Source organism: Harpegnathos saltator, unplaced genomic scaffold (assembly GCF_003227715.2).
Source record: "Harpegnathos saltator strain DR-91 unplaced genomic scaffold, Hsal_v8.6 scaffold71, whole genome shotgun sequence".
NCBI classification, from domain to species: Eukaryota; Metazoa; Arthropoda; class Insecta; order Hymenoptera; family Formicidae; genus Harpegnathos; species Harpegnathos saltator.
In genome coordinates, this window is record NW_020230549.1 from 1,501,593 (window position 1) to 1,523,049 (window position 21,457).

Consider the following 21,457-nt stretch of genomic DNA (forward strand, 5'->3'; position numbering starts at 1 on the left):
GCTCGCGGTGCGCGTCTGGATCGCGCGACCGTAAAATTCGCCCGCGTCCGTACCGCGGGCGAAATTAAAAATGACGACCGTCTCTCTCTCTCTCTCTCTCTCTCTCTCTCTCTCGATGGCGCGCTGTTCACGAGTATCGGCGAAAAATACGGGAATTACACGTTCACGACGTCCGACGTGTCTCGTTGCGCGAACCAGCATCATCGACACGCGCGCATCTTCTCCGTCATCGAGAGATTGTCACGCGAGATATATTGACACACCGAGCGTCGCGACAGTCAGGTTACCAGCGAGATAAACCAGCGGGATAAAAAAAACGTCGTCTGCCTCTCTCGCGGGATTTAGCGCGAACAAAACGAGGAGTCGCGCTATCCGATAACACCGAGCCGACAAGCGCCGCGATCAAATCGGCGCAAGTGATAATAATTACAAAAGTGCGTGCTCGCAACGATCTCTAATATACTCCGCGTGTCGCGTATCGCGCCGACACACCGCAGTAATCGCGAGGTAATAAAAATCATCGCGAATTACACGCCCCGAATATTCGGGCATTTCTATGGAGCGGCCGAAAATGCTCGATAATATCGTTCTTCAATCAAGCCGGCCGGGCCTTTTGCGCGATCGCGAAAGTTCGCCCAGAGCGGAGAGGATTGCTTCAACCGTACCTTCAACGTTACGTACGCTAACTTGTCGGGCCTGCGGTGGGTGGCCGGCATTCTGGACGTTATCGTGCTTCATTCAAGTTACGCCGAAAAAGCGTCACCGATTGTCGATCGAGCGAGTCGGGCTCGTACGGCTGGGCATATTTAACGTCGTCTTTGGTGACTCGCGATCGTCGACTGAATTTTACGTACGGTCAATGGGAATCGACGATCCGCTATCGATGTGATTAACAACGGACGAGAGAATACGGACCGCGCCGCTTAAGTCTCCTCCGCGGCCTGCTCGATAAATATCGACAAACGGAAAAGCCAGCCAGCTGCCGCGCGATTAATAACCACGCTCGCCACCTTCGCTCCCGCGAAGCGTAAACTCTTTCCCCCCCCAGCCGCGGCCGTTTAACAACGCGTGGAAATTCCACATTAATACTTAACTACTAATAGAAAACACACGCAGCGCGTGGGCGCGGAGGACGGGAATTCCCGGGCCCGAAGTATTAATGAATCAACCGCGTTTTAAGAGCTACGCGCACGCGTACATGCGCGTAAGTAAACAGGGTGTAGAAATTAACTCAAACATAAAATTTAATAGCATACTCTAACTGCTGCTTAAATTGCACGAGCACACACACGCACGCAGAGCGGAGCGAAGCGATCGTATAAATTTATTTGCGACGGAAACGAAAATGAAACTCGACGAGCGCGCAAGCCGACTAATGAATTTTGCAAGACGGTAAACATTTCTTGCAGCAAGTTTTAGCAACACGGCTCGTGCTCGCGCTCTCTCTCTCTCTCTCTCTCTCTCTCTCTCTCTCTCTCTCTCTCTCTCTCTCTCTCTCTCTCTCTCTCTCATTACGCTCATATCGCTCCCCCGCGGACACACAAACGCCCGGCAGTATCATCGACGCGAGCGCCTATTAGTTTTTTACGCAGACTCGCGCGCGCCATTATTTTGGCGTCGGGACACGTGACATATGTCACTCATATGTTTTCAGCAGTTGCTTATCCCACGAATGGATAAAAGATTCGGGTAAAAAATCGCCCGGTGTGATTTATTATCTCCTTTCCTTCCTTCCTTCCTTCCTTCCTTCCTTCCATTTTGATATATCATCATGTTGATGTTCATGGCGATCCCGCGGCGGAGAAATTTAAAATTCGTTTACATCGAACCGGACGGCAAGGTAGAGGAGGAAATGGAGAGAACGAGGGGAGAGAAAAGGGAATGAAAGTAAACGGCGCTCGCGCGCGCGATAAAATTTCAGTAAAACATTTAACATATTTTTCTATAGCGATCCTCTCTCTCTCTCTCTCTCTCTCTCTCTCTCTCTCTCTTTCGAGCGCGCGCGCGCGCGCGCGCGCGCATTGTGACGACGTTATCCTGTGAGAAATGATACATGAGAAATGAAATAAGAATTCTCCGTTAGCCTCCCCGAGGAAATCATAAGTTTTACGACTGCTCAAGCAAGCGTTAAAAATATCTACAGTACGATCAAAGTTGAGACTTTACGACTGTCGCGCGGCACTTTCTGTTGATTAAAAGACGCAATCAATCGTGACCACCACGTAACATAAAGTCACTGCTTTATTTAACGCTCGGCCCGGCATTAGACAACGGGGAGATTACCGAACTTTCCGCCGGATTCACCGCGGTTTTAATCGGCTCGGAGTCATTCCCGAATAAATTTGCGACCGGACCGTCCCTACGAAATATGCGCAGTCGGGGGTTGAAATTTTGCTCCCGCGATAACCTCGCCCTCGCCAAATTCCTTCCAACTTGAAGGATCAATGACGGGCCTCGAGGCGTAACGCTATACAGAGGACTGTTCCTATTTTGATTCTGCATATATGCACGCGCGATGAACAAATATCGAATAATCGATACGGCGAAAAATGAGTTTTTAGCGAACAAAAGAACGAACTTTTATTCTCGTCGTCTCTTTGCCTGCGATTCCGTTTATGCGTTTTTTTTTTTTTTTTTTTATTAACACGATTGCTTATTAGAGCTTTTTATAAAATTATAAAGGAGAAAAATTTTATCACTAATATTTTTATTATTTTGTAATTTTACCATCAATATGATTACTCGTTGAAGTTTTATAAAATTGTGAAAGAGGGAGAAATGAAAAGAGAAAGGACGAAATTATTTATCAAAGAATAACGGTCTATGAAGTAGACTCTAAATTCCCACTCGAATCTCCCTCTTTATTCTCAGTGACGGTTGCTCGATCGTCCGTCAAGAGATCGGCAAGATGCCGTGCAATAAATAATTTGACATACCTAGAAATTTACGATGTCTCACCGCGTCCTGCATCCTGCGTCCCGTATTCTCTGTCTGCTCCGCCTTTCCGATTCAACCTCTTGGACGTTCATTGACACTGACACTGACATCAACACGATAGATGCGATTCAATCGGAGAATGATGACGCGCGTATGATGACGAGCGGCGGCGCCCGGTCAAATGTCTCGAGGTGTATTCGGCGAAATACCAAAAAATGCCCGGGACGAAGGTCGTAAACAACGCGCCGATTCTCCGCGTACGTCGCCACGTCCGCTTCGCTCGCCGGCTCGAGTCGTCATAACTCGACCACGTGCGAGCGCGCTAGAGTATATACTAGAATGATAGAACATTCTCGAAAGAGGTTCCCCCTCTCGCAATAGCGAAGCACCAATCAACGGCGGCTATATTCGGTGACCGTGAAGTGATTTTAAATCAACGCTCTGAAAATATATTCGAGACCTTCGGTGTGACGGTTGCATGATGAAATAATCAGGACGGCTCGAAACGTGCTGCGTATCGACAATGTCGCTCGCGTAGTGCTCGCGCGGGATGATCGTCGTTGGTTAACTTGCGATCATTAATTAACACTGCGCTCCGACTGATTTGTACTTTTTCCTGTCGGACTTCGCTGAGCGCGCGGCGACCACGGGGACGACCAGGGGCTGACTCCAGGGCGGAATACAGGACGCAGGATGCAGTCCTTTTTGATCAACCTACCCTGGTACATTTAAATATCTAGCGAAATGTTGAACATCGGTGGGAAATAACGGGAAGAGGAAATCTGGTTTTCCTAGAGAGAGCTCCCCGCTTGTGTCTATTAATTGTTATCGGATATTTTGTATTCGCACGTCGCACGTCGCGTGATCTGGGCCTGGATTTTGTGCGAGTTATCTAATAATTAATAACGAACAAGCTGTAAACGCTTAGATGTTGAATTGTTAAATTTTCCAATTCACCGGGGCACAAAAGCCGGGACGTACACACAATGTCGCAGTGCTCGAAATTCCGCGCTGATACTTCAGGTTTGATGGGATCTGCAGAGTTAATGCGGAACTAAAAACTCGACTCGGGATTCGCCGCTTCAATTTTCACATCGCCAATTCCCCGATGCATTTGGAGGCCGATAATTTACTTGACCGGGATTTTCGGGATCCGAATTCAGTTGCAAAGATACGTGAAATATTGAGAACCGGAAAATCGTGTCGCGCGTATATACGTTATTTCAGAGTCACGAGCCGCGCCGCTGCGGAACACTCCGCGCGGGGTAACGCGCGCGCGAAAAATTCGCCGATATCGCGATTAAACGTAATTCTCGTTCGGAGCGCGGGATAATACGCGCAACAATATCCAGACGCGCGGCGAGATCGCGCGTTCTTTAATGCGACATAAATTTGGCCAGGCGCGCGTTCAATTGATACGAATTAAAGTTCGAATGGGTTATATTCTGCGAGGAAGCAGGTAATACAACGTGAAATTTACAATTACCTTTGCCGCCGCAGTCCGTCGATTTTAAGCACGGCGGGTGGGGCGGGCTGAGTTATGCATTCAATTTTGCGAAAAGTGTACCGAGCTAATATCCGGGAAATGGGGATTTTCTATTGGGATTTTCGTGTCTCATAGAAGAAATATAAAGAGCCGCGTGTGTATGAACGTACTTGCGCGCGCGCGTGTGCCTGCGTATTTCCATCGTATTGCCAAACGTATTGGTTAAAGCGATTATAACGATTTATACGTCAAAAAATGACGCGTCTGACCCGATTGCGCTGCGAACAATGCGAATCGTTGGCCGCCGGTGGCATCGAAAGGGCAATCGTTTTATATGTGTATGTATATATGTTTTTTTTCTTTTTTTTTCGAAAATTCCATAACATTTAGAGGATCGATACGACGTTATTAAAAGTTGGAACTGCACGTCCGGTCGCGCGCGCGAAAGGATGCTTCAAAGGTCGATGCGCTTCAGCGCTGTGTGAAATTTATCAAGTAATACCTCCCATCCATTTGTAAATCGTCATTGTTTAAACATTCTCAGCCGCGTCGCGAAAAATCCGACCTATCAATCTTTGCGATGCCGAGGCCGGCGCGGGCGCACCAATTTGTTCTTGTTGATTTCGAAATCGTGGCCGGCTAAATCAAGCGTTCGCGATTAAACGGCAGAGTAATGCAAGAGTAATGAAGAAATTGGAAAAATTCAAACGACCTCGACGGCGCATCCATTTCGCCGCTGCAAAAGCAGCTGAAATCGTAATCGTCATTGTTACTAGCCAAGCTAATTATCTCGTAAATATCACGGCCGGCCGAAAATCACTGGCCGGGGATTGTGTATCCGGGACGTTTTCAATTTCGGCGCATTCGAACCAATACTGAGAACAGACCGAACGTCCAAGAGTTTCCCGAAATTTCACAATGGAATATGCAGCGCATCATGTCGGGATCAGTCAAAAGTCGCGCGTTTAACAGCCCGCCGCTGTTCCACGCGGTTCCGCTCCAATTCACTTTTCAAGCGCGCGACAACTATTCCGCCCGGGCTATTGATCCTGACGTGTCAATTTCGACTTTGTGGCTTTGTCAACCTCCGATTCTCCTTCGCGGCGAAAAGGAAAGCATGCGTGCGTAGACAGGGGGGACAAGCCGAGAGCGTTGTATACACGCGTATTATTAGGTCAATCGGACAGTTCCGTCCGTTTTTTCGTTATTTTTTTTTTTCTGCGAAACGTATGGCTTTATTTAAGGAACAAAATGAAAAATCGATCCAAATATTGTCCATCGTTAACGATGACTTTCTTCCATCTTTCGGTCAGCAAGCGAATTCCGCGGCGAAAGAATGACTCATCTTTGGAGGCTATCCAGTCAGAGGCCCGTTTTTCGACGTCTTCGTAAGAATTGAAGCATTCGTCAGCAAGTGCGTGTGCCATCGACCGAAACAAGTGGTAGTCGGAAGGGGCACAGTCTGGTGAATAAGCCGCATGGGGTAACACTTCCCAGCGAGGTGCTTCTAACGTCTCCTCGACAGATTTTGCGACGTGAGGCCGAGCGTTGTGTCATGAAGCAAAAGCACTTTGCGCTGTCTCGTCTCATATTCTAGTCGTTTTTCGTGCAACGCTCGGCTCAAACGGATCATTTGTTCTCTGTAGAGATCCCCCTGTGACTGTTCGACTTCACTTTTCGACAGTTCATGGTACAGCACACCTTTCTGATCCCACCAGATACAGAGCATTGCCTTCTTCCCGTGGATATTCCGCTTTGGCGTCGATGTTGAGGATTGGCCGGGATCGCAAATAGTTTTTCGACGTTTGGGATTGTCAAAATAAATCCCCAGTGATGATACGATGTGAAAACCCCTTTCTTTGTTGCCTAGCGAGCAGAATTTCGCAGGTGGTTTCTCGCCTTTCAATGTCTCTTGGCTTCAGTACATACGGGACCCATTTTCCTTCCTTGTAAACATTTCCTGAGGCTTCCAAACGACCGGAAATGACAGATTGAGCGCAATTCAATGCTTCTGCAAGTTGCTCTTGCTTGTGACGGACGGATCTTCGTCCGCCAATGCCTGCAATTCTTCGTCTCCGAATACTCTTGGCCGTCCAGAACGCTCTTTGTCCTCTACGTCAAAATCATCACTTTTAAAGCGTCGAAACCATTCTCTGCATGTTTTAACGGAAGGAGCATTATCGCTACAAACTTCTACAAGCATTCGATGAGCTTCAGCTGCAGTTTCCTTCCAATTGAAGCAAAAGATTAACACTTCGCGCAAAAGACGCTTATTTGGCGCAAATTTCGACATTTTCGATGCAGTAAAAAACAATGTGATTGATGCAAACGTATATATACCTTTGTGTACTGAATGTTATTGACAGATGTCAAAACAAAGCATTAAGCTTCGTTTAGACATCAGAGGTTAACGACAGGGTTCTAGCTATAGCTACTTGCCGCTAGATGGACGGAACTTTCCGATTTACCTAATAGAATATTAAGGCGAGGCGAGGCGCATTAAAGCGCGGTTACACCGCAAAGCTGTAACGCGTTTCCAAGACGCACGCGAGCGAACATGGCGGGGTTGGAGCCTTTCGGCGGCCACTTGCCGCGCGGAGTCGGCCGTGTAACGGCCGAGAGCATTTTTATGTGCTGTCGCTCTATTAACCCCTTAGGCGTTAACGACGGAAATATCCGCGGAGAGGAAAGTGGCCCGCCGAACCGTTGACGACGCAAATATCCGCGGAGAGAGAAATCCGCGGCAGCGTGATTCGTTACCTTCTGCCAGCTTTCACGCCACTTTCTCTCTCGTTCCGCGCCCGTAATTTCGCAATTTCTTGCGAGTGATTTTCTTATCTTTCTTTTCGCGCGAATATTTCCGTCCCGTTTTGACACATTGATACACGTGGAATGATCCAAATTTTTCAGCTAAATTTTCCGGGTTTCTTTCAAAAGAGAGCGAAAAGAGACTTTTCAGTCAGAGTACTCCAAAGACGTCACCCCTTCGATAACTTTGAGCCATCCTTCCAGGCAGCCGATGAATTCCATCTCGGAAGAATGCTGTGCTGGACGCAGGATAAAGTCGTCGAGCCATTTCCAGATCTCATCCACTGATTGCGTGTCGGACAGGGCGTGTTGCGTCGGCCGGTGCAAGAGATGATCGGATGGAGCAACGTCTCTGGTGAATTCGCCGAGTGCTGCAAGATTCATCCCAGCCAAGATTCGTTACGGCGTCTTTTATCTTATGCGGCGCGACGTTGTCATACCACAATTTCACAGGACATTCTCCTTCGCCGCTATCGTTGCGTTTTCGTTGCAACACTCGAGCGCACTAATCGGCGTTAGTAGCAGTCAGCAATAATTATATCTCTTGATTCTAACAGCGGTTCTTAACAAAGCACACTCTTGATATATCCCACTGAATGCAGAGCGGAACCTTTTTTCCGATGTTGACGGTTCGCCAGGATTTACCCATGACTTTCCGCGTTTCAGATTGTCACAGAGTATCCATTTCTCATCGCCCTTATCGATTTTCCGCAAGACAGGTTCTCGACGCTGCTTATTGAGGAGAGAAAGACACGCTGCCACTCGTTGTTTTCTGTTGGCTTCGGTGAGTCTTCGTGCGGAACCCATCTTCCTTCTTTTTGGTGATCCTTCCCATCTCGTGTAGGCGCTTGGAAGTGGTACGCCGCGTTACTCCCAATTGCTCGTCTTGCGTTCGTGCGGGATTCTCAGCGAGCAGTTGTTCCAAATCATCGTTGTCGCACCTTCGACGACCTCCAGGGCGTTATTTGTCGATCAGACTGAAGTCGCCGCTTTCAAACCGCTTAAGCCAAAATGCGCACACACGGTACGACACATTTTCGCCGAGGGGGAAACAAATCGCTCTCACAGCGTTCTTTCCACCGTTGGAACTCGTGAAGTATAAATACCGAAGTGCCGGATATGCACCTTATCCGCTAGCGTCTTGACTCTACTGAACTGAACTCAACTGAATACTTTTGAAAATTATGTCGGGCCTTCCGCCCATACCGAACGTCATTTTCAATAGCTAGTAGATGTTGACGCTACATAACCGCTATTTCAAAATTAATTTCCCAATTTGGATTGTTCATTTGTACGATAAAACCAAGAGAGAAAGAGTGAACGCTGTTCTCTCCTCCCCTTTATCCCCGCTATCACCAGAGCCCGTTCCCGACTGTATATCTGTTTTTTCTTGCAGCCCCGAAGGTGTTCGGAGCAGTTTGCCGAAAAAGAAGATGGCCGACTCGGTATCGGTAATCGGGACATTCACCTGACGCGGCGCTTGGCGACCGCCGAGATTGCAGCCGACGACGACGCTCGTAGCGTCGGCTAGCGAAAAGGTTAAAACGGAAAACGACGTGAAAGGAGCTTTGAGTATTCCTCACGCTCGCGTTCGCTTTGTAATCATCCACTCCCGCGGTCTCTAATCGACCGTACCTATCGCGAGGGATCTTCGCCTTTTTTCCCGCCCGGCCAAGCCGACTGCTCTCCAGCTGCCAAAAGCGGCTTTAGCGGCTCGCACCAAGCTGGTTCCCGCCGGCGCGGCGTGGCGCGGCATTACGATAAAAGCCGCTACATCTTCGTATTACTATCAGCGAAATAGAACTCTAATCTTTGCCCCCCTCGCCTCCTCCCGTCCTCCTCAATCCCGTCAGACGTCGACGGAAGAGACGACCGCTCGAGTTCCGGCCGCATTTACCTGCGCGCGCTCGTTTTCGCCTTCGTGCGAAAAAAAGCACGCCCGATGCACCCCCCCCTCCCCTGCCCCGTGTGTTCGGCCAATACACTTCGCCGGCCGCTCCGTATATTGAATTCTCGATTATGTGTGCGCACCAGCCGAGCCGGTATTTGCCGTACGATACGAGTACTACGTACCACGCGTGCTCGCGTAATTCGTAACGCAGTGGCGCGATATTGCGTTTCTCACGTGCCGCGGCGATGGCGGCGGCGGCGGCGGCGGCGGCGCGGCTCATCTTATCGAGCTTGCGACAACAGTCGCGACGCTTGTGTAACAACGCGACGTCGCGACGGGGAACACAACAATCCTGGCGGCCGATCGCGAATTTAGCGAGACGCTACCAGCCCCTTTCTCTCCCCTTCCCTCGCCCCCCCCTCCCCGCCCTCCGCACCCCTTCGATTCGGCGTCGCGCATTTCCGCGCTCGTGCTTAGTGAAATTGCGACGGGTGGCGGGGAGGATCGATCTCTCTCTCTCTCTCTCTCTCTTTCTCTCTCTCTCTCTCTCGGCAAGCTGTGCGCGTAAAATGCATTCTAACCGTTAATTAGAACGACAGAGAGAGAGAGAGAGAGAGAGAGAGAGAGAGAGAGAGAGAGAGAGAGAGAGAGAGAGAGAGAGAGAGAGAGAGTAGAGCGAGAGAGTAGAGTAGAATTTATTTCATCCCCGGGGTTATAAAGCCCCTCGGGATTACAGCTGGTTAACAGCAGAAAGAGAGAGAGAGGGAGGGGCAAGAGAAAGAGAAAAAGGAGATGAAAGGCTATACGTAAGAAATCAAAGAAGTACAAAAGAGAGGGAGGGAGAGAGAGAGAGAGAGAGAGAGGGAGGGAGCGATCGATACAATAACGATCCTTCAGCTCGGAATATCTCCGGACTGAATTTACTTGCAGATAAATTCCTCGAACGGTCAGAGGTATCCGAGAGGGCGGCCGAATCTGGGGATAAAAGAAGGCCTCTCGGTAAATCCGGAAAATTGCATGCAACTTACGTGCGTTGGTAACTTCAAAGTGCGCGTCCCTTCGTTCGTTCGCGGTGAGTCGGCGCGTGCTTGCAATAGAAAACATGTAGCGAAATTACCTCCCCGCTGTTACCCGCGAATATAGTACAAGCGCGTATACTTCCTCCCTCCTCTTCCTTTCTCTGTTTGTTTGTCTCCCCCTCCACCATCCTTCCTCTTTTCCTTTTTCCCTTTTTCCTCCCTTTTTTTCTTCGCGCGCGTATCGCCCGTAAAAAGAAGTGTCGCGCGGGCGGCGCGCGAGCACAGTGGTTATGATTACCGCCAGAAGCGTCGGGTTTACAGGGAATTACAGGAAACTTATGCTGCAGTCCGGCTCTTATGTACGGCGCTTAAGCTTATTTCAAAGCGACGGCGCCGCGTACGTTGCTCCCGGTGGATCTAATGGCCGGTGACGCCACTAGCCGCGGTTTTCGCGTTGACGTTATGCTCTCTTTGGGCGCGGCTGTTACGGAAACGTTACGCGGAATTTAAGTCAGCTTAATGTCGCGATGAAGAGAGTGAGGTAGACAGAGACGGGGAGAGAGAGAGAGAGAGAGAGAGAGAGAGAGAGAGAGAGAGAGAGAGAGAGAGAGAGAGAGAGAGAGAGAGACAAGAGGATGAAGAAAAGGAGGAGGCAACAAAGAGGGAGCGCCACATGATATTTGTGTTTCGCAACTATACATGACGGAGACGGGCGCGCGCGCGTGAATCCTCGTGCGTGAGGCAACGCAACGCGTCTCTCCTCGGCCAAGGAGGAAGGTGTCATCTCGGCTGCATAATGTATGACGGGACGGGCGAGAAATAGGAGTCAATTTTTCCCGAGTGAATTTCCCGAGTTAATCCCCGACGGCGACGCGACCTCCGCTAAAAATCCACTAAGTAAAGTTACACCTGAAATTACACGAACGACCGAGTTCCCGGCCAGGATGGTTCTTTCCGCGCTGTAACTCGAAAACTATCGGCGTCCTTCAGGCGCTCTCGGCGGCGAGCAGAAATCGATTCTCGGCCGCTCGCTCGCGCGCGCGACCACCTTTCGCCTTCGATTTGTATTAATAAGTACGACATTCTGGGGACTCACTTCCAGCGGCCTGGATTCGTTGGCGCAGAATCATAGAACATCCCGAGTAACATTCAAGACGTCTTAGCCGTCGCTCATTGTTTACTGGAAAGTTATTAACAGGAGAAGTTTCATAAATAGAGCTTGTTCCTCCGAAAACACAGGGTACATTAAAAAATGTTTGCACTCGCTCTCCGGAAAAACCTGACTTGATATAACCCGATTTAACCCAACTTATCAAATTCAACATCTCTGCATATAGTTAGGTCGTAGGTTCTAACAAGGGCTTTTCATATGCAAAGATGTTATAGTTGGGTCAGCTTGGATTCTTTTCGGCAAGAGGGGTGCAAGGAAAGGGGCTCCGCTCACATGTGCTGTTTAACATTTTTTCGTCAATAACATTCTTTTGTCACTAACAATGAGCTTAAAACCGGCTAGGACCTTTTGAATGTTGCTCAAGAGGATGAGTTTTATAATAAACGTCAACATATCACGACCATTAAAGGCGGCTCCCCTAAACGTTATATTTGCCTTTGTATTAAAAAGGAAAAAGATGACCGGATGTAACAACCACTTTACCGAGGTTCGTCGTGCACTCTCTCTCTCTCTCTCTCTCCCTCCTCTCTCTCTCTCTCTCTCTCTTTCTTTCTCTCTCTCTCGCATTCTTCGCAGACACGCGCTCAAGCGTTTGCGGTTAATCCGGTCGACAAGCAAAATCCGCTAAACCGGCCGATTCTCTCCTCGAATGTCCGGCGCAAAGGATACGCGGCCGCGTTGAATTTCTCAACGCTGATAATTCGGCTGCTCGCGCGCGCGCGCGCGCGCGCGCGCGTGCACGTATTCGCGCCGGCATGCGCGAATGCGGCATAACGCGCGCGTTAGGTGTATAATATCTTGCATAATAGACGCCGTATGTACCTTTGATCTACCTTAACACGACTGTAGACGCTATGTGGGGGCCGAGAGGGGGCCAAGAGGGCCGGAGGAAGGGGATGAGCGGGCAGGCAGGGCAACGCGTGTACATCACGTATGCGCCGTACACACGCACTCGCTGAATATTCGATAATGTATATACACACCCCGATCTACAGCAACGGCGCCATATATCGCACAACGGCAACGACAACGGACACGCGCGCGCGGCTCTGTTGATGAGAATACGCGCGGAGTCTCACCGCGATAAATACTCCGTACGTACATCTGCTCGCACATTCAACGTGAGAGTGATATATCGCGCGCGCGCGCGAGGTGTGTGCGATTCATTTGCGCGTGATGCGTGTGTATTTCGCTGAATAACGGACAACGTTCGCATATTTGATCTATGTTGCATCAATGAGTACATATATCGCGCGAATAACGGTAAACTTGCGCGTCCATGTGTGTACGTGTGTATGTGTGTGTGTGTGTGTGTGTGTGAGTACGCACGCGGTAGAAGCATATTCGGATCGTATGCATGATATTTATATAGCTCGTATCGGATATTAAACAGCGCTTCTACAGTGTTCTCTCGCGAGATCTACATTGATGCATACACACAGGCACACACACACACACACACATATACACACGTACATACGCACATGCACGCGTATACTTACAACGTGTGTACGTGTTGCAATCTGCGATGTACGCGCGGATGCATGAAGTAGCGCCGTTCTCCGTGAACGCGTATCCCAGAGAGCGCGGGATACTTCCGAGTTTTTGAGAAACGTGCCTGGGCTGATCGGAATTCAAATTGGCGGAAAGAGCGGAAGAGCGAACCACCCGACGTTTCTAAACGAGGCCGCGCGGGGAGGGCGCTGCTTGGCGCGCCCTTCGCTCGCGACTTAGCCCTTTGCGGACGATCGACGCGCGTATTTGCACTCGCAGCGTGAGTCGCAATAGCGTAGCCGATAAATTCGTATATCGGCGTTTATCGGCGAAAGTAATTAACGAAGCCGAGACATACGGCGGAAGGAAATGTTACGTGTGATTAAATAAGAAAAGAAGAATTTCTTATGTATGATTTATAATGTTTCATATTTCAGGTTTGAGTGTTCACATTAGCCTCGGATTTATCGTAAATTTGGATCGATATCCAATAAAAAATATGGCGAAATTTCCTAAAACGTCCGATTTAGCTCAAATATTCTGCAAAAAGTCGGCTCTTTTTAAAAATCATTGTGGAAATATTTTGAAGTGTTAGTTTTCAGAGTCATTTCAACTTTTTGAACTTTTTTAGTGAAATGAATACTTTTTTAAACGGATATTTTTTATACCGGAAACTGAAAGGCCGTTTGATTTTGCTTAAAAAACGTGTCCCGGAATCTTTTTCTAAAACAAAAACCGTTTAGAAGATATCCGTGGTTTATAATCGAACTGAACAAACCTCCAAAGTGCCAATCAATCACTCAAAATGCTAACCTATCTAACCCAACTTAATCCGACCCACCAATTTTCGAGCCAAGTTCGAGATTGTCTTACATATGTACGCGAATATTCCTCTCTCAGTTGAGAATCTCCCAGGATCTCCCGAGTCGCCAAAAATCTTCCGGTACACTTTTTTCTCCGGCAGCTTAAAAGGAAGCTATTTACAAAGTTTCAACTAACTCGGGCGGGAGCGCGGACGTTTTTCGGAAGAGCAGCCCACAATATTAGTAAACAAGCAAACACACTTTATTAATCCCTTGGATGCTGTGGGCGTGTACACACGTCCAGAATTTGGCACATTGCAGCGCTATGCTCGCGGTGCGGTGTGCGGTGAGAAACGTGAGCCGACAATTTCAAATCGCCGCAGCGATTCGCCTTCGCAGCGAGCGCGCCCGGCTCTGCGAACCGTTTCGCCCGCGGTGGGTTAAGCGCGTCCGATTCGGAGATCCTGCTTCGCAGATTCCTCGAGGTCTGCTCCTGCCGTCCGGTCAATAATGCAAATTTTCGCGACTGTACAAACCGCCGGCACGCGACTCTTAAACGCACCGCCAAAAGCCACTTTTAACCGAACATCTCACCCCTCCCCCCCCTTCCCCCCGCCCAAATCCCGTTGTTATCCGCCGGGCGTACAAGCGGAGCCCCGCCGTATATATTCTGCTAACGGGCCCCGCCATGTCTCGGTAATGGAATCGCCATATATTAGTAACGCCATGCATCAGTCGCCATGCATTAGTAACGATCGACGCTACCTTACGCTGCGCCGTGGATATAACAACCAAACAGCGGAAACAACGTCGAAAACAACGCCAGCGAGCGGGATGTCAAGTCTGATGCGCGCTATCAAAAAGCCGTTCGCGCTCCGGTCTAGCCGCGCTTTCGTTTGTCCTCTCGGCGTCCCGCTCGCACTCGTTTCTCTTCTCACTCAGCTGCGGAATTACCCCGGCGAAGAGGTCAGCAGCTCGTCGCTATCAACGTCGGCAATCTGTCGTTCTCGAAATCAGCGACAGATACGCCCTTCCATCGGGAAGATGAAGAGAACGAGAGACCGACCGACCGACCGACCGACCGGCCGGCACGGCGGGAGAGTCGTCGTAAAAGACACACCAAGTGGCAAGTTTATCCGCCTTCCGCAGTCTTCCGCGGCGATTCGTCCGCGCGACGCGATAAAAAGCTCGCCGGTCGATTTTCCGGGCGCAAGGACGAAGCGCGCGCGCGCGCGCGCGCGGGCGGCCGCGTCGCGTTAATTTCGAGGGAAAACGCGTCATCATCCGCGGCGATCGCAAACGGCATATTAATTTCGCAGCCCCGCAAAGGGCATAGCAGCAGCAGCAGCAGCAGCAGCAGCAGCAGCAGCAGCAGCAGCAGCAGCCGGGCGAGTCCGGAATATAATTGTGCGCGGCAAACAAGCGCGCTCGCCGGCAACAGCGAAGCGCTTTCTGTGCAATCACTTCTTCCTCCGCACGCGCGCGTGTGTGGGTGCGGCCCGTGAGTGTGCGAGTGGCTGTGTTAGCAAATAAAAATTATATCGCGCAGCGCGCACGCGGCGGCAGGAAGGGAGCCAATGGCGCACCTCCTTCCTTTATGATTTCCATATGTATATCATTCTTCCTTGCCACTTCCGAGGCGACGTGTTTTACATTCGTCGCGCTCGTAGGGTCGCGCCTGTCCCGCGGCTCGTCGCCGTAATTTTCACGGCGGATTCTTTGAGCAATTTGAGAAACCGACTTCACCGCGGAGAACTCGCGTCGCGGAGGAGTGATTTTTCTCTCTCTCTCTCTCTCGTCGCTTGTCGCGCGGCGCTCCGAAACCGCTCCGAAAACGCTCGACGATGCGCCGACTTCATCGAACGTAGCGACGATCTGTTCGTGATTTCGTCATTATTTATAACACGTGTTAACGTTCGCTCCTTAATCGTCAGCCATCTTAACAGCGTGGAGAACTTTCAGCGGCCGGGCGCTCTGCCAGTTTTCAGCACTCTCGCGCGGGTTTTATCGAATATTAAGGGACGTATGGGGATTTGCTGATTGTTTTTAATCACTTAGGAATTTTCGTCCGCTGCTTTTCGTATGCTTGCGATACCCGCTTGCGTATTTTTAATCCCCTGCTTTTATAAATTATTCTTTTATTTACCCCTATCAATCTCTCTCGCTTATTACTTATTTAGGTATTTACTTTTAGCCCTCGTGCGCCTTGGTATCAGATAACCAAAATAGTTCCGTCGCGTGGATTATAATTTTAGTAACCGTTTATACATATTTTATGCAAATTAACCTTTTAACGCCCGACTTTTTTATAAGTGTTTTGGAGATAACATTTGAGTTTTTGTTTGAACTGAGACTATAAGTAGTGATAAACAAAAGATATCAGAATTTTATATTGGTTTCTTTATCGTTCGCTTTTTGCTTATTGGTATTTATTAAATATGACTTGGATTCTAAAAGCATATACGAAATGAGCAACCTATATAGAGAAGAATGGAGGGTAATCTATACGACATAACTCTGACAGTCAGCTTGACATTTTCAAACTGAAACTTTACTATATGAAGTGAGTGAAGTTTATCATTCGGAGCAGAATATCTTATAGATCACCATTTAGATGATCAATCGTCCCTTCATTTTCCCCGCATAAAAAACTGTAGGTTACCGAGTTTCACGAAAATAGGTTGATTTCTTGATTTTCGTGTCCATCATATTGGATTCGTCATTTTGAATTTCTGTGTTCTTTTAATTCCACATTTTGCATCTGAGAAAGCTTCCAAATGTATAAAATTATAACAGACACCAATCTATTTATTTACAGTGCGCTTCTAGATGTCAGTAACAATGCAAACTACGCCTACTTGGAATTTGACAAAACACGTTATCATTAAAACTGAACTAAAAACAGACTACAAACCGAATCTACATAAAATCTATATACCATTTTTTAGAAGAATTCACCTTTACAGTGGTGTCTCCTTTTTGACTAAGTTATGGATTCTTAAATGCGTTTCTGGTAACTATAGTGACCAGTAGACGTTGAGGGGTTAAGGACAGTAATTGAAGCGAATTGCTGAAGAATCTCACAAGTGAGCGATGGAACAATCGGGCCTCATTCATACAGAATATTTTAGAAATTATTTTAAATAAAAGATACATTTTTATTTTTATACCGCAGGAAGCGACGGAATTTTTTTCGTCACCCTGGTATTTCGCACAACCGGGCGATACGAGCGCAAAGGCTGCCGGATCTCGATTTCGGAGCTAATCTCTCGCAGCTAATCGAGCCTCGCGCGTGAAAATTTGCCATCAAAGTGAAAGCCGACTCGAGATTAACCGGAAGGAGCATGAGTCTCGTTATCCATCTGCCCGGCGGAGACTCGCGCGCGCGCGCTCGCTCGCACGAGAAGAGCCCTTTCACCCTTTTTTAATCGCTCGTAACACACCGCCTCGACGCTCTCGGCGAGAGCTCGAGAGCTCGGTTCATCGGCGAATCTGTCGTTAAAATTAAGGTCACAGGTCACGCGGTCCGCGCCCTACGTACGCGCGGCGGAGGGACTGCGCCGCGGCTGCTGCGGTATAAAATTTCTCTCTGTCGAAAACCGCCTGCCATTCCCACGCCCGGGCTCGGCCATGACGAACAATCGATTACTCCGCCGCCAAGAATATCCCTCTCCCGCCCCCCTCGCCGTTACGATGGCTTTTAGCGTCTGCGCTAGCGAGACGACGCATTAACAACAATGTCAAACGCGATAATCCGTCCGCTCGGACACATCGACTACCGCAGTTGCCCGTCGCACCCACGCACGGAGGACGCTACTCGTGTCCCTCCGGGAGTCACGAGATTTGCATACGTATGATGACTTTACATTCTGTTTAATTTATATCCGTCATTCACGAGACGGTGTACGCACATGAGCCGAGCATTCATACATCGTCACTATCGCCGCGTGTGAAACCGGAAATTGGCAGTTTGAAATCGAGAGAGAGAGAGAGAGAGAGAGAGAGAGAGAGTGAGCAAGCGAGAGAAAGAGAGAGGACGTTCGTCCGCGTGTCGTCCCTCTTGGTCCCTCTGCCTCTGCTCATCGCTCCTCGTTCCGTCGGACGGCGACATTTTCTCGCTGGGCCGAGAGTGGTACGATTAAAATCGTTCCCTTGTAAATTTCGTGATCTCAACGAAGTTTTGCCCGGATCAAGTCACGGCGCGACACATCGTCCTCGTCGTCGTGATTGTTCGTCACGGCTTGCCGAGAATACGCCGATTAATGTTTTCCAGTTGCAGCCGAGGTGTTCTCGTGACCGACGACAGCGGCGGCTTCAACGGCGCGTGGTATTTCAAAACACACGGAGAGTCTGTCGAAAAGTGTATGCGACGGCCGGGCGAAGGAAGTAAAGTTAATCGGCGAGAATAATTGCGGCTCTTCCTTGCGATCTCACCTTGAAAATCCCGCATCCTTCTGCGCACTTCCGTCGGATGCGCTGTCGAACGGCTAAATGCTGCTCGAACGCGACGCGAAGCCTGCGCTGCGATGTAGCTGATTGTTTTTCGTTAGTTGATTCGTTCGTTAGTCCCGGAATATTCAAGCGCGATACATTCGACGCGAGGACTGATCTGAACTGAGATTGAAAGGCATTATCGACGTCTGCCATAGTGCCTTCGGTAATTAGACATTTCCAAACGCATCCTGCCTCCGTGTCTACGCGGGAGTCGCGTGATTCGGAACGGCTGCAACAGCCGCTTTGACAGCTGCGAGCATTCGCGCGCGCGCGCACGACTGACGGATTAGCGAGTTCGCTGGTGGACCCGAATTCAATGTTTTGCGCCGAAACTGCTGAGAGCGAATAATTTCGTACTTTGCACGGAAGTTTGTATTTATATGGGTTTGAAAATTCAAAATAGCGCATTCAATACGGTGACGTCAAATGGCCTAACCTTGATGTGCCATTATGGAACGCATGAAACATACCGTGTGTCGTTTTGGTCGCACATAACGACCGTCGTAAATCCGAGGTTTCCACCGGAACCGTTCGGCAAAAAATGTAACTTGCTTCAACATATTTCATCCGCTAGTAATGGAGGTAAGAGTCCGTCCATAATGGAATATCGTTGGCCATTTTAGATTTTGCAGTTCCAACTGGACTCATTCTAATCTTAATCATAATCTTCTTCGCGATGAAGTAACAGAATTAGTCACTCAAAGCCGCCACATTGGATCTGCCGTTTTGAGTTTTGAAATTTCGACTCTGGTTTCGTTACCAGAAAAATCCTCTATAGAGAAAATTTCGCACAAAATCAAATGGGGATATCAGTCTTAACAAAAATTCTTCAAAAACTGACAAAATTGAGTATCTAATCGCCGCCATGTGGAATCCGCCATTAAAAATTTCTCAAATTTGATTCCGGACTTGTAGTCAGCGACCCCAAAAAAAACAAGTTTTATGAAAATTCGTTAAAAATTAGCAGAGCCATTCGTGGTGCTGATATATGAATTACCAGTTGCGATACTTTTTATATTGCTCTCGTCTATGAACCATTACCAATGAACTGATCAAGCGAGAGACCGGAAAATAACAGAGAATAATAACGTCCAACTAACCGATCAGGAGAGAAGAGACGTCGCTAAATATTTGATCGATGCGAATGAATCTTTTGCCTATAAAAGCCGCGGCGCAAGAGTTATTCAAGAAATTCCACTACCAAAGTCCCACCGCGCGCGCGCGACTCTTATTGGCCGAAAGTTCATTCGCGGCGGCTGAATGTCCAAGAGTCTGAAGGAACTGACTTCTGTTCGCAGTCGGAGTATTTGAATTTCATCTCGACTTGTTACGTTACAGCGGTAAAACGAAGCGAGAAAATGCACGCGACAAATTTCCACGAAGTACGTTTCCGATGAGATTACACGTTCTCGCGCGGGATGACGCTTGGAAGCGATCGATAAATAACCGTAAGATAAACCGTCAACGCGACAGCAGGATCACGGATTGAAAAGTGAGTAAGAGAAAAGTGGGTCGGAAAGCGTGTCGCAAAAGCGGGAAAAGCGCGCTCGGAATATTTATACAAATCTGCTTGATTGATTGCAAGTATCATCCTGCGGCTGCGTCATTTTTTTTTCGCGTTCTCTCTCTCTCTCTCTCTCTCTCTCTATCTGCAGGAGTTTCGAGAGTATATTCTCACTTCTGACGTCATCAATCAACGAGCCCTCGGCCGGCCAAGAGGTCGGGGCCCTTAATATTCGTACTCGTTCGAGTCGAGAAACCGAATTGCCTAATGACGAGAGCGCGGAGCGCCGCGCGGGCGAGACATAATGGCGTGCGTTGCGGAAACGCAAAAAAACGAAGGCGGAGAGGCGCGTCGCTCCCGCCGAGCAGGGGTTATACATCACCCCGGTTGAAAGATAAGCTGGCGGCTAAAGATTCAAGTGACAACAGAGCGCGAGAGAGCCAGAGCCAGAGCCGCAGAGAGAGAGAGAGAGAGAGAGAGAGAGAGAGAGAGAGAGAGAGAGAGAGGGAGGCAGAGATATCATGATTCGCTTCCAACTGGGACACACTCAGCATCCGGACCTGTCTTTGGAAACACGCGCAACATCCAGCAACAGCAGCAGCAACAGTATTTCCAACGAGCCAATTAGAGAGAGAGAGAGGGAGAGCCAGAGCCGGAACCGCAATTGAAACTGAAACCACAACCGCAACTTGAACCGCAACCGAAACCGAAACCGTAAGCCGAACCGCACTCGGAACCGCAACTGAAACCAAACCCGAACTAAACCGCAACCACGACTGCAACTGCAACCGCAGCCGCAGCCGCAACTGCAACTGGAACCGCAACCGCAACCGCAACCGCAACCGCAACCGCAACCGCAACCGCAACCGCACCTGAAACCGGAGCCAGAACCAGAGAGAGAGAGGGGGGAGATAGAGATATCACGATTCGCTTCCAACTGCTACACACTCAGCATCCGGACCTGTCTTTGGAAACACGCGTAACATCCAGCAACAGCAGTAGCAACAGCATTTCCAACGAGCGAGTTAGAGAGAGAGAGAGAGAGAGAGAGAGAGAGAGAGAGAGAGAGAGAGAGAGAGAGAGAGAGAGAGAGATAGAGGGAGAGAGAGAGCGCGGCTGTCATCGAGCCGCCTCGTAAGTAGTTTCGAGCAATCTAGAGTGCAGACAAGTATTCCCCGTGCCTCTTCGGCGAACTTTACGCGGAGAATATGCAAGGAAGCCCGTTCTCTCCACTCGGTGAAAGATAACGGAAAACGTCGAGCCATCGTAACTCGTTACTGGCGCAAGCCGCGTTGCTTGTTTCCGCGGCTGCCTTTGCGGCCGGCAACGCGACCCCACGACGACGACGACGACAACGACGACGACGACGACGACGCGAGTTTCGTCTCTCTCGTCTCGTCTGGTGTGACTAGACCTTAATTTCATAATTCATCGCATGCACGCACCCGCATACACACGTGCGCGTACACACGCGTTCGCGTCACGCGGTGATGCCGCGGCGGTGACTCGCTGTGACTTGAAATTACGCGAAATTAATTCGAGCGAGCGGAGCGAGACGCACACGCCGCGGTGGTGTGTATTCGAACTTTATTCATGCCATAAGAAGAGTGATGGTAAAGGCTATGAAAAAAGCTATATATCAAACGAATGTGGCACGTGTCAGACACCGTGCGAGTGGTAAAAGATTAAAGTATCCGTTGTACGTTGCGGCGTACGTCCCGCTTCTACGCCGTAATTTCGATGATAGATCCCCCCGTGCGATTCGCGAGTTAATTTTTCGCCGCGGCGAAAACGCCGCGGGAGGTCATCATTTATCAGCCGCGCCTCCAATTTTCGATATCACCCGCCGA

At 49.3% G+C, this 21,457-nt stretch overlaps 1 protein-coding gene across 3 annotated transcripts in view; it reads right to left on the minus strand.

The window, feature by feature from the left end:
* Positions 1-21,457, minus strand: part of LOC105191903 (uncharacterized) — a 193,197-nt gene that overhangs the window by 95,894 nt on the left and 75,846 nt on the right. The window contains exon 1 of one of the 3 annotated variants that reach the window (XM_011155676.3): positions 2,937-3,690. The exons of the other annotated variants lie outside the window; for them this stretch is intronic. Within the exon in view, the coding sequence (XP_011153978.1) occupies positions 2,937-2,970 (34 nt within the window). The 5' untranslated portion in view covers positions 2,971-3,690. Of the gene's footprint in view, positions 1-2,936; positions 3,691-21,457 lie in introns of those variants that run through there. 3 annotated transcript variants of the gene reach the window in all.